Consider the following 13672-nt stretch of genomic DNA (forward strand, 5'->3'; position numbering starts at 1 on the left):
GATTTTGTTTCATTTTACCTACTCTACTTAATATACCTTTGCGATGTTTAACTAGATAATATAATACCTTTTAAGTGAAGAAATATAAAGACATTTCTTTTAATTTTTTACCAATAATACTAAGATTTTCTTAAAGCCAATACTCAACAGTTATTACTTTTAAAAAGTATTACACTAAAGAGACTATTGTACTCGTTTCGACGAGTCATGAACTCAGAAATCAAACAATACAAACCTGTTTAAGAGATCTCTGTGAGAATCTTCCGCAGAGAGAAAGTTATCCATCATTATACAATTTGAGAGATTAGATATTTGAGTGTGAGACAAACAGTTTAAGATTATCTTTATTGTTATTTTACACACGGTTGAAGTCCTCAAAAATGTCTGCTATTTTGACGAAGTATTGTACTGACATATTGTTCTCTTTTTAATAAAAGTTAAGGTTTATATTTAATTTACTATTAATGTACAGTGATTTGTTATATCTTTTTTGAAATAAATTGAATGCTTATTTTTTTTTCATATAATCGGTACCAAAGAAGTAATTTTGAAACAAAAAAAATATGCTGTAACCGTTAATTAAAACAAATTAAATACAATAACCATAATTATAAATCATAATCAGTGATAATTACACGCTTTCCTACAAACTAATTTAACCATTATATCACATACAAAAAACACATTTTAGAATACATAGCACCCGTAAATAGGACACCAAAGTATATATTACTTTCACTCTTACTATTCATATATACGAGATGATATAAGCGACTTAACTTTCATTTTTGTGAAAAATATTTGTGGTTATGTAATTTCTGAAAGCGATCGGATCCTGTCTTACTATATTGATGAATGGCCTTTGTATTTGGATATTGTGTTTGGAGAAACATAAGAAATTACCGTTTGAATAGACTTCTTAGCCACATAGCATTAAAGCATGTTACTTTAGATTTGTGGGTATAAAATGTTAAAAGCTCTTCCGATAAGCGGCGGCTTTATTACCTCGACTAATATATATCTTTCTCTGCCTTTTATTCTATATTTATCTTTTATTCTAAATACGACTAACGTTAAATAAATAAAGTGACAAAGAGTAATCTTATATATCCTTCTAGAGAAATGAAATATCAAAGAGCAGTAAGCTTGTATCCTTTACGTTACAACTTAACAGCTGAGTTACAATTAATCTTCCAGAACTTTCTAATACAAACAGTAACAAAATATCACTGTCCTTTGCGAAGATGTACAGCAAAATGCATTAACTTAATGCATCTCGTGTGCGCATCCGTCGAATGAGACTTTAGCTATATTTTGTGCGCTTTCAAAATCGTCTTGAGCATACAAAAAGCATGCAATTGCTATTTTTAACACTGAATGGATGGCTCCAGATAAGTATTTGACAAACAGACGAAAGTTTAGCATACAGTTTGATTATGTGGTACTTTATGTGTGAGTTTATGATATTTTGTTTCATTTTTACAGAGTAGAGTTTAGTTGTAAGTTCTGTTAGACTTTGGTTGTATGTTCGACAAAATTTTAAATTTACTCTTATAGAGAACTGGTAAGAACATTCATAGTAAGATAGAACTGATAAAACGTTTAATATAACAGTTTTATTTAAATGGCATATTATACAAAATTAGGTGTTATGTTTACTTTAACTTAAATTCAATCAATTAATCGTAATGTTCACTTTGATTTAAATTTATTCAAAATCAATAATTCCTAAATCGTTTTATTTCCTAATCAATCGAAGTCAATACTAATTTAAGCTTGAAAGTGTTTGAATGAATAAAGATTTTGCTCCAACACATTTAGCATAGTGATCGAAGAGTAAGAATAAGGACGTATTTCAAATAGAAACTTGGCTTTTCACACGTTCATAGAGTAAACAGTTAACGTACATTATTTGTTGTTCATATAATTACCGAACGTGACTCTATTAAAGATGATATTGTATTTTCGTATGTGTTTACAAGCGGCGGAGGATTCTAAATGAAAATGAAAATATAAAAATCTTTACTACTAAAACAATATCTAAACGTTTCATTGTCAGTGTTATAACAGTTGCATTTTTTTTGCCTGTATTTTGGATATCAGAAGCGGTCTACAGGTCACTTTATTTTGACAAATTGTACAGTATAACCATTATAAAATTATATTATCAAAAATTTAATAGCTTCTAAATATTAAAAATTACTTTCATGCAGTCCTTTTCACCTACAATTACTATTTCTACTACTTCTACTATACTGACTACTACTTTTAATTCTACTGCTCCTACAATCTTTATTTTAGCCAGTTATTTAAAAAAAGCTCAAAACTGAAATAAATAATAATAATAAAAATTGCTTTCATAGCAATAGCATAGCTTTTCACCTACTACTATTACTTTTTCTACTACTACTGCTATATTAACTACTTATACTGCTATTGCCTCTACTTTAAAGGTTATGGATATATTTTCTTAAAAAAGCTCCAAATTAAAATAGCTAATAATTAATATCTAAAAAATCACTCTCATCACAACCCTTTTCACTTACTTTAACTAATCCTACTAGTACTAACTTTACAATTTACACCAGACACTTACTACCCTACTATCTCTACCCCTACACCCTACTATCTCTACCCCTACACCCTACTATCTCTACTTCACACACGTCACACGTCAAAAATCAATCCCTATGGAATGCAGCGACCCCAATACGAGCTATAAATCTCGCCACACCCTGTAGGAAGCGGTATCATTGAGAAAGCTGGGATGAGTCAGTAGCTCTTGGCCACTTGGCCGACGAGAACTGTGACCTTGACGTAACGGTATCGGTGCGTGCGCGCACACTGGTCGATTTATTATTGTATTTATTTATCTAAATTTAGCACGTTATTGGCATTTTTAAAATTAAAACCTATTGATAATAAAAAATTAACATTACACAATATAGGAATAGATATAAGGCAGCATAATAAAAACATATAAAATATGTCGTACTATTTAAAATAATATGAAAAAGCTTGATCAATTATTACTAATTCAATAATAATATGTCCAACTCAAATTCTTATTTATTCAATTCCATAACTCAACTTTTGTTCCAAAAGCGGTTTATATTAAACTCTGTAGAACTATAAACAACATATGTATTATCATATTAATTTATAGACCAAATGTTGCTATAATCAAATCATTTCAAGTAATAATAAATAAATAATCTTAAAAAACTACAAGAAAAACGGATTTTTACAGTAAAAGCTTAGTGAGTAAGTACCTATGTAGATTTTTCTACGTGTTGATTATTGAGTTTTATAAAATACAATATTATATTGACTATCTGGCATTTAAAAATTTGGAAATTCTCTCTAAAAATGATGTGAAGTTGGAGAAAAAATTAATGTACTGAATTTTCCTTTGATCAAATTGTAGAGTCACACTGCAATTTGTACTTGTGAACGAAACTTGTAATTTACTCTGCATAAAACCATAAAATTTAATGAAATATGAAATAAATAAATAAAAAGTTTATATTTATTAACCACCTAGTGTGATTCGACTTCCACGCACATGGGTGCGGCACTACGAACTTTCGTTCCGTTTTGCGGCTTATTACAATGAACCTTACACGAATACCTTACGCATCGAAAATCTCACACCATAACCGTCTCTATCAACTTGCAATACGAGTCATAATCGCTTGTATACATTTGTAGGTCAATAAATTATATACGGATGTGAGTATTGCGTACTTTCTTAGTTACGTGAAGTCGTTACGTGTCATGATATCATTGAACTTCAGGTGTCTGTAACATTAGATCTATTAATAATTTTATATATGCAAATGCATATGCAAATTTATAATACTTGAGTAGAAGTACTTAGTAGGCTATGCGATAGTTTTCCTTTTTAATTTGACTTCAAACTTTTATGAATAATGCAGAATTGAGAATGCAGATTAAGGTCACATTGGCACATATAAATTATGTCATGAGTAAATTCTGTGTGTAAAATACGCATTAGATTCCTTATTTTTTAATAATAAGCAGTTACATCTAATATTAGGTACAAAGTGTGATATTATAATATACGATTAATCTGAATTAAAAATGCAGGAATGAATATATACAAAAACATCCTGTGTTTGAAGTGAAGTAGTACATTTAAAAGGAAAATTTATTTGACCCTCGTAAAATTAATATGTGCAAAATATATATGTTGTTTAAATTAACCTAATATGATAATTAATTTAAAACCAATATAAGTTCTAAAAATACACCTTCAAGGAGAAAGTTAATAAGTTAATGTTAATGTTCTTCTAAGTGCTTTCCAAGACAGTTAAAACTAATGACATTTTACGAAAATCTCTTTAAGTTCAAAACAAGTAACAGTTAAGTAATTTTAAAGCACAAGTAGATGCAACTGTATTTATGTTAGTGTAACTGTTTAACATATTTTTCAAGTAAAGATAGTTAAACTATTATCGTTAATTCAATGACTAAAAATAGTTAAAATATAATTTTAAGTTATATTCAATTAACAAAGAAAATTGTAATTTTTACAAGTTTTAGTTTATTGCGAAAATTAATCCCGTTTGTCAAACAAATCTTATCCGGGCTAGGATCACTTTTATAAAAAGAGGATAAATTATATTTTGAACTTTGAAACAAAAAAAATAACAATAATTAACACTTCTTTAATAACATTACATTACTTATTAATATTATTTCTTAATACACTAACCAGGAGGAAAGATGCGACCTAAAAAAGAAAAAAAATCTTTGAAAGCATAACTCCAATCATAAAGCCAATCAAATTTCTTCCTTACACGCATCCTTCTTACACGCAGAAAAAAAACCTTGAAAGTATTCTACCATCAAATTACTCAATGAATCTTCACACATGCAACTGAAAAAATAAGGATCGTCTCCAAAAAATCAATCATTGCATACACCCGACCTCCTTCCTGCGAATATCTACTTTCACTGACTGCACCACGTAACTGATGTAACAATGCTTCTTGCCATTATTTAATCGTTTTATAATGAATGCCACTGAACTTGACTGAAACTAATCATGTTCTATGGTTTTTGTACCAGTTTAGAGCTGTGACTTAAGGTTCTGACGTCATAGATGTTTAATCATTTTGTTTGTTAGCTTTTATATTGTACTAGCTTCCCGCCTGCGGATTCGCCCGCGTTCTCAAAGAAAAACCCGCATAGTTCCCGTTCCCGTGATATTTCCGGGATAAAACCTATCCTATTTATTAATCCAAGTTGCCCTCTATATGTGTACTAAATTTCATTGTAATCGGTTGTTGCGTGAAAGAGTAACAAACACACACACATCCTCACAAACTTTCGCATTTATAATATTAGTTTATTTATTTATATTGTATATACCATAAATAGTAAGTAAAACAAATCGTTGCATTAAGCATATGAATTTTCATTTATTGTAAATGTAACAATGTGTGTGTTGTTACACACACATTGGAGAACATAATAAGATATAAGTATTTATACTATGCATATTATAAAGTTAGTATTGTATTGATTTTTTTTACTTCTTTTCACCTTAATTTTCTTCAGTCTTTTAATTTGAAAAGCAAGCAATAATAAATGTTTAATTATCAAGCAGATAGAGATTACAATAACTTTATCGTCAACTTAACAAGACAAAGGTCGTGGGTTTGACCACTTGTTAGGTAAAAAAAAGTTTCAGTTTAACAAGGTCAACTGTGCTGACCTAATTTGTTCATATTATATAAAATCGCTCTATTACGAGGCAAAATTAATAAAAAATAAGTTTTAAATGATATATAGGTAGTAATTATGTTGATATACATCCCATATTAAGGAAACATTCTAATTGTTGCAAAACGATTTGTGAAAAGGTTATATCTATGGCATCTTGTTTAAGGCCAACAGAGAAATTTTATTTATACAGAAGAAGGATCCGTATTTGCATAATATCAACATTCCTAACATTTCTGCTTGTCGGCGAATCTGATAACGTTTGGGCAAATTCTTTACAATGAGGCTTGTATTGCAAACTTTTTTTTAATTCACTTTTTCTAGGTAATAATGTACGCGCTATAAATGTATGATTTTTAGAACTATATTAATATTAATGAGTATGTCTCCTAAAAGCGCATACGCATAATATATAGAAACGTAGAAAACGATTTTACGATTTTATTTGATTGGTTCTTTACAATTATTGTTTATGTAGATATCATATTATTATAATACGAAAACTGTAAAGTTATACACCTATCTATACTAATATTATAAAGAGGAAAGGTTTGTATGTATGTATGTATGTATGGTTTTCACGCATTAACTACTGAACCGATTATAATGTCATAAGAATAAATTTAATCCTATCCTATGTGTTAATCCAATTGGATTAACACATAGGATAGGTTTTATCCCGGAAATCCCACTGGAACGGACACTATGCGGGTTTTCCTTTGAAAACGCGAGCGAAAAGCTAGTATAGTATAATTTCAAAAGCTTGAAAGAACGTATTATAAACAATATGAATTGTAGCAGATTTCTCTTCATATTAAAAATAATCGAAATAATTCAATTACTCCTACTCTATTCCTCATTGGATATTGATGAATGAATTGAATTGTCATTCAAATCAATTGAATTATACAGCATTTATATATGATAATACATTATTATGATAGACTGTAAGTCAGTTTTGTGGTCACTCAGTGGTTCTTCATGAATATATTTCAGAAAGAGTGAAAGTGTCCACACTTGACGATGTAACGTAAATCTTATGCCACAATGATTACAAATTTCATTCACAAAATGAATATTGATTATTTTTTAAACGGTCTCTTCTTTAAAAGCTTTTCGAGTCAATTTAAAAAATCGTAATATTGAAGGAAATTGCAAATTTTTCAACGAACATGAATTTTATAAACTTTCACTTAATTACATAATATACTTAAATTTCGAATGCAATTAAATCATTTTTATGGTTTCCTATCGACAGTAAATGTGATTCTGATACAAATTACATATATACGTTTATATAATAACACAATATTCGTTAGTTTGATTACCTAATTTTTTTTTGAAAATTGTATCTATTCCTTAAAAAAAATTCAAATAATTTGATTAATTACTAAAAGACATAATTGGATAATGCTGAAGATGAATCCTGAAGTTTAAAATGTTTTTCAATGAATGATCAGAAGAAGAATGATAAGGATTTAAGTATATGAACAATTTTGTTAAAAAAATGTATAAATGTGACGTATAGAAAAATTTCGTAGAAATGGACAGTGACACTCCGCAGAAAGTTCATTTTCTAACCATAAAAGTGACTTTACCGGTTTTACTATAGTCTAACGTGACCCAAAAATTGTGATTAAAAAAATAGCTACATATAAAATTAGACATGTTTATTCAACAGTGTGCTATTCAATTTTATGTAAATAAAATAATATTAAAAATACTGCTTTTTAGCAAAAAATTAAAAAATACATTTTTATCAAAATTGAGCAGTGAGCATATCAAAAATCTCATTGAAGAACTGGTACCTAGATGAATTTCAATAATCAGAGGTCAAATTATAAGTTATAATCAGCATACAATTATAGACACTTTAAAGTTGGATTGACAGTCGAAGAATGTGCCAAATTGACACTACATTACGAGTTTTTGTTCATACACCACTCTTATATTCGTACATTGTAGCTCCTATTACGTATGTGCTAAGTGGTATTTCCGCTTGTAGCTACTTTATGGTGTTTAGTACATAGGTACGAAAAATCAAACAATCACACTTTTTCTTTCGTTTCATTTACACCGACATAAGAGTGCGTATTTATTTCGTTGTGAACACACTTCGCTTTCTATCCAATATTTATTTTTCTACTTATCCTTATGTATGGAGTCTCATCAGTTAGCGTAAGTTGTCAAACAGTGCACACATATTTTACGTCATTGTACGAACACTAGTGGGGGGACAAAGGATAAATTCCATGACAATTTTGGGATGATATCATAACATCTCCATCATTGGATCTTGAAGTGTTCTGTAGTGTTTTAACACAATACAAAATATGTGGAAGATAATTGCCAGTTTAGCCGTTTTGGCTCTGGTGCATAGTAGCCCAGTGGAATATGGAGTCGGTGAAAATATCGTTGGTGCAGTATCGGAATGTATCGACAATGATACATCGTTGTGCTTGAAGGTGAATAGTGTTTTGTGATTGTGAACGTGCAGTGCTTACACTTAAAATAATCAGTGCGACAAATTATTAGACACAAATTCAAAGTGTATTCTTCCAATTCACTCTTGAATATATCTGACATGTAGTGTAATCGATAACCAATCTTGTATACTATAAATTAAAACGTTATCATTGTTACAGGAAAAGGCATTGAAACTGACGGAAAAACTGGCTATCACTAAAGATGTGAACCTTCTAGAAGGTCTGACCCTGATCAATACTGGATCAGTGCGATCAGCCAGGAGCTACGAGCAATTATCTGCTGATCCCAAAGAAAGAGAATCACAGCTAGAAGAGAGGATCGTCGAAAATGTTGGAGATTTCTTGGACAATCACGTACTGCAGTTGCGTTTGTCGGACGACTCCGGAGAATCGAGGGGATTAGATGAAGAAGGTATTGTACATTGATATGATTCACATAATACTTCATATATGTTTACTACATAAACTGAAATTATTCGTAATATACATGACACATATAATAAAAGTTTATTAAGTATAGTCCTAAGAATTCTACACGACACTAATGCCAATAAACTGTTGTGTTGAGTTATAATCACTCCCTTTTTGAAATTTCTAACAACAATCAATACATATTGCATTGTAAAGCTGAAAATGTAAAAATAGAGAATTCATCTAAATTGCATGTTACTTTAAGTCCATCAATTTATGACGCTACTTGTACTGAAGTCTAATTATTATTTAACAAATTGTTTTAAATTTCCAGGCCGTGGAAAGAAGAAGAAGAACAAGAAGAAGCTCAAGCAGCTCCTCCCCATCCTCCTCCTCTTGAAACTGAAAATGGCCGCGCTCATCCCGCTCTTCCTTGGTATCATCGCCTTCGTTGCTGTCAAGGCTGTGTTCCTCGGCAAGATTGCATTCGCTGTCAACGCCATTTCCCTAATCCGAAGACTTCTGTCAAAGAATAACAAAGACCACTCATCTGGTGGAGCAATCTCCTTCGCTCCTGCGCATACAGAGGAACACCCTGGATACTCCTACGAACCAGCACAGGGCTGGAGCAGAAAGGTCAACGATGCCCAGAGCATGGCCTACGCTGGACAACTTACGAACTAAATGAATAACGTGTGAATGTGTGTGTGAATGTATTTATGAATGAATGTTCGTCTCGAAAAAGTACCTCAAAGTAATTTATTTATTTATTACAATAAACTATTAATCAATTTATATCGTTTTTTAATTATGTGCCAGATAATAATTTAATACCACAAAATATTTTAATAATAAAAAATTATTAAATTCTTGCTCCATTAATGCTTGAACTTATCAAAGAAAGAAGTATAGTAGTAACATTTTAAATTATATGGAAATAACTATGTCATTCACTTCGGCATAACGTCTTCTCAGGCTTCATATGGCATCAATTACTTTAAAATGTTAATGTCGAAACAGAGAAGTGGGGACAATTTAGATAAAAAACTCTTACCAATCAAGCTGTTCACACAGTCGATTTCGTTTCGCTAAAGGACGTGGACCTTTAAAAATAAAAGTAAAATGAAGACCGTTTTGATATTGCTCGGTGTGGTGGCGACCGCGTATTCTGGGCCTATAGCTCAGGAGGATTCGGTTATGCGTTTGGTTGCTAGCAATTTTGTGAATTGTATGAGCAGTGATTTGAACTTGTGCCTGAAGGTAATAGTGATTGTGTTTACGAGGATTTAAGTGCATTGTGATAATTTAGTGCATTACAACGCGATTGTAATCAATTTCATTCGAGATTTTAATCGTTGTTTTGATACACTCGTGCATTGTACCTGTACTGAAAATCGTTATGGATTGATTTAGATCAATTTAATATCGAGATTCTGCCGGAAGATATGATGTCAATACTTTTGGATTTTGCATGCAATAAAACTAGTGCATGGCAGTGATTTAATTTTAAATCATATTTCTCAATCTTCAATAATAAATTGATATTTTTTTTAATTTAAAATTCTATTTATCATATAATTTTAAAATTAAGAATTAAATATATTAAATGCATGATATATTAAAAAATGGATTGATATATTTTAAAGTTATAGCTTCAACGAAAGCTACATTTTTTTCCAAATTTACCAGTGAATTAAAAACCATAAGTCACAAACCTTGATACAATAATTTATTTCCAGGAACACGCATGGAAGGCAGCCGAAAGATTAGGCACAGTTCGCAAATTGAATATCATTGACGGTCTTACAATTTACAACAACGGTCCACGGGAGTCCAGGAGCTTGGAGGCGTTATCTACTGAACCTGAGATCAGGAACAAGCAACTGACTGAAAGACTTTGGGAGAGCACCACAGATTTGCTGCAAAAGAGTGACCTAGAGGTCAGCTTTGCTGGAAGCGACGATGAGGAAGAAGAATCCAGGTCTATTGATGGTGGTACGTACTTTTTTGAAGTCAATTATGTTAGAGAGAATGGATGGAAAGTTTTAGAAGTGATACTTGCAAATTTTGTGAATGGTATCGCACGTAACTAGAAACAATATGCTTTTTTGATACTTTAAGTACTACATGTTATATTTTTAGTAAGTTTAGCAATAAAAATAGAAAATCCAGTTATTTGATAAGATAAAGAAAAAGTTAACCTAAAAAAGAAAGCAAAGAAGTTTTATTATAAGTAATGTTAATATTAATTTTGTTATATGTAAATTATTTAAATTGGCCACTTATATTCACCATAGCTTTTACTTTTTTGTTAAAAACAAGAATTACTTAAACCTTTGTATGTTAATGAAACTTATTCAAAATATTTAAAAGATGATAGAGATAAAGTGACTCTATAATATTTTATTACTAAAAGTTAATTGTCTTATGGGCTATCATTATACTATTCAAGAGAAGGAAAACATTTGGACGTAAAAATGGATAAAATCTGATCACCAAAATGATATTATTGAAACTATCAAGAAGTTTTAAAATAAAAAACTTTCGATAAATCGCCAATAGCAATATCAAGGGTCAAATATTAATAAGAGAAATGGTGATAAATATCCCGTTGTGAGATTGCGTAAGAGTGAAATACGGCATGGGGATAAAAAGTGTGTCAACAAGACTGGTTTTTGGATTTAAAAATTTCACCAGTTTTTATATGAAAGAACTTCACTAATTATTGTGCTGACCGAACGGTATATACCAAGTGTGATATACTTTTTTGTTGTTGAAAATTTTATTCAAGTTTTACATTTTGCTGTTTGTGACTATTATCGTTTTAAAAATTGTAAATAAGTGAACAGAGTATTCAGAAACTAAATAATTGATTATTTCCTTTGATAAACAAGCTCAGCACTTAAAATAGGATTGACATTTGATATGGTTATCGTATTACTTCAGAAAATTTAAATAAAATCAACATTTGAATCGAATCTTTCAGGCAAATCAGTTTTCTTTGTGCAGTTCATCCTACAACAAATAGATTTTATCCTATTCATGATTTATGATGCATGCCGTATGGCTTTATCGAATATCGATTAGTAAAGTCACGTTCCATAGTACAAAGTAATATGAAAGCTTTGACATACTTGTGATCAACACCTTGTCATTAATTGCCGACATTGTTCGTATCTGTGTTAGTGAGTCTTCCAATTTCACCATTCTTATAATTTTTCCTTCTCACGCGAATATATGTCATGCGTCAGGTTAATTACGATTAAGATCTAACTTAACTAGATCGTTTAAAGCTATTGTAGATTTATCTGGCTCCCATATGGTACCTGATTTTATAAGACCTATAGATTAATGTTTGAGATTTTTTTAAGGTGATTTATAAATTAACTTTACTGATACAACTATAATACTTGAGACGATATGACTTCTTATTAGATTATCTAAGATTGGGTTCAAATTAAACATGATTAATTAAACTCGCTGTCTAATTTTGCATGACAGTTCTAATTGACAACTTATATTTAATTACATCTTTTGTCAACAGCCGAAGAAGGCCGTGGCAAGAAGAAGAAGCAGCTCAAGAAGAAGCTCAAGCTCCTCATCCCCTTAGCTATCTTGGCTAAAGTGAAGGCTGTCGCTTTGGTTGTCCTCGCCTTATTGGTCATCGCTGCATCTCTCTTCAAGCTGGCTGTGCTCGCCAAGATCGCTTTCATCGCCAAGGTCATTGCTATCGTCAAGGCCCTCATCCTTGCCAAGAAGCATGCAAGCCAAGAGGAGCACACATGGGTCGCTCATGAGGAGCACCCTCCAGTTCACGGTGGATGGGAGCAAGGCTGGTCCAGGTCCCGGACTGAGGCCAACAACCTGGCCTACTCCGCGTACCAGCAGTAATCTACCAAATAGTTTGAGTTAAGACGTGTGACTGGTAATTTATTTGTATGCGTGTGATTCCGATTCCATTGATGTTTCTCGTTTTATTTTCTTTGCGCATTTTTTGTTGTTTTTTGAATCGTATTTGTGATATATATTCTTTTTTTATATAGTATTTCTTTATTGTGTATTTTTATGCTATGTATTGTTTTGTATGTATGATTTTTGTATTATTTATATGAGTATTTATTTATTATTTCTGCTATTTATTGTTATAAATATTTATCGCTCTATATTTTAGCGTATCGTATCATATTATAATATCTATTTACTTTTTAATATGTTATAATTTCTATATTTATATATTGAGAATATCTTATATCTTTTTGACTTTATACGTAATATTCTTATGTATTTTTATATTTTTTAGGTTTATTTTTTGTAAATATTTATGTATATTCTTGTCTTGATCTCTTTTTATTTTTATTTGTTTTTATGATTGTTCTAGCAACACAGTATCGTGTATCACGAGATATGAATGTGGACTATTTATTGTGTGTTTGTATTTCAATAGTCATAAATAAACTGCATAATTGAAAAATATTTTTATTTTTTATTTTTTCATCACCTAATGTTTCACACAAACAGTAAAAAATAGAAAAAATATCCAATAAATTGTAAAAATGGAGTTTAATTCCCACATGACTTTACATTTGAATATTCACTTATAATACCACAAGAGCTTCAAAATTATCGGGCATTTTCCGATAGGTTCGTTCGCAAACAAATGAAGGAGTCAAGTTTTTCAGGTTAAAAAACTTGATTTTGATTTTTCCTGAAAAACTTGACGACTTATTTGAAGCTCGTGACTTGAGACTAATTTCGAAGCTCGTGTGGTATTCGGGGGATTATTTTTCCGTCCCAAATGTCGGCCAATAATTTCACAATTGAATTCAACCTACGTTTGACGTCACTTACCAGAGAAAATTTTCAAAAAATTATCAGTATAATACCATGTAGGTTGTACCACGTGACGTCGAATGGTGCAATTCTATTGGTCGATATTTGGGTCGGAAAAATAATCATTTAAACTCAACATGCATGGCTAAATTTATTTCAGAAGCGTTTTAGAATCCGCTAATCTCAAAATACGA

The 13672-nt window shown here is 30.6% G+C and overlaps 2 protein-coding genes across 2 annotated transcripts; both read left to right on the forward strand.

Moving 5' to 3' along the window:
• The first annotated feature begins 8069 nt into the window (after positions 1 to 8069).
• LOC149898175 (uncharacterized) lies at positions 8070 to 9443 on the forward strand. Its single transcript, XM_090115305.1, has 3 exons — positions 8070 to 8216; positions 8397 to 8649; positions 8983 to 9443. The coding sequence occupies exons 1-3, from the start codon at positions 8085 to 8087 to the stop codon at positions 9330 to 9332; spliced, it is 735 nt and encodes a 244-aa protein (XP_089971431.1). The 5' UTR covers positions 8070 to 8084; the 3' UTR covers positions 9333 to 9443.
• Positions 9444 to 9705: 262 nt separating this feature from the next.
• LOC149898176 (uncharacterized) lies at positions 9706 to 13121 on the forward strand. Its single transcript, XM_090115304.1, has 3 exons — positions 9706 to 9908; positions 10388 to 10643; positions 12193 to 13121. The coding sequence occupies exons 1-3, from the start codon at positions 9771 to 9773 to the stop codon at positions 12537 to 12539; spliced, it is 741 nt and encodes a 246-aa protein (XP_089971430.1). The 5' UTR covers positions 9706 to 9770; the 3' UTR covers positions 12540 to 13121.
• The last annotated feature ends 551 nt before the right edge of the window (positions 13122 to 13672 follow it).

The sequence above is a fragment of the Colias eurytheme genome, chromosome 23 (genome assembly GCF_061535395.1).
Source record: "Colias eurytheme isolate Ceu_HAF_F1 chromosome 23, ilColEury1 Martin Lab GWU primary, whole genome shotgun sequence".
Lineage (NCBI taxonomy): Eukaryota > Metazoa > Arthropoda > Insecta > Lepidoptera > Pieridae > Colias > Colias eurytheme.

Bases quoted from the DNA above. Each gene is read 5' to 3' on its own strand.
- LOC149898175 (XM_090115305.1), top strand. From the start codon at position 8,085: ATGTGGAAGATAATTGCCAGTTTAGCCGTTTTGGCTCTGGTGCATAGT. The intron at 8,217-8,396 runs GTGAATAGTGTT...TCATTGTTACAG, and splicing joins ATACATCGTTGTGCTTGAAG to GAAAAGGCATTGAAACTGAC. The intron at 8,650-8,982 runs GTATTGTACATT...TTAAATTTCCAG, and splicing joins GAGGGGATTAGATGAAGAAG to GCCGTGGAAAGAAGAAGAAG.
- LOC149898176 (XM_090115304.1), top strand. From the start codon at position 9,771: ATGAAGACCGTTTTGATATTGCTCGGTGTGGTGGCGACCGCGTATTCT. The intron at 9,909-10,387 runs GTAATAGTGATT...ATTTATTTCCAG, and splicing joins ATTTGAACTTGTGCCTGAAG to GAACACGCATGGAAGGCAGC. The intron at 10,644-12,192 runs GTACGTACTTTT...TTTTGTCAACAG, and splicing joins ATCCAGGTCTATTGATGGTG to CCGAAGAAGGCCGTGGCAAG.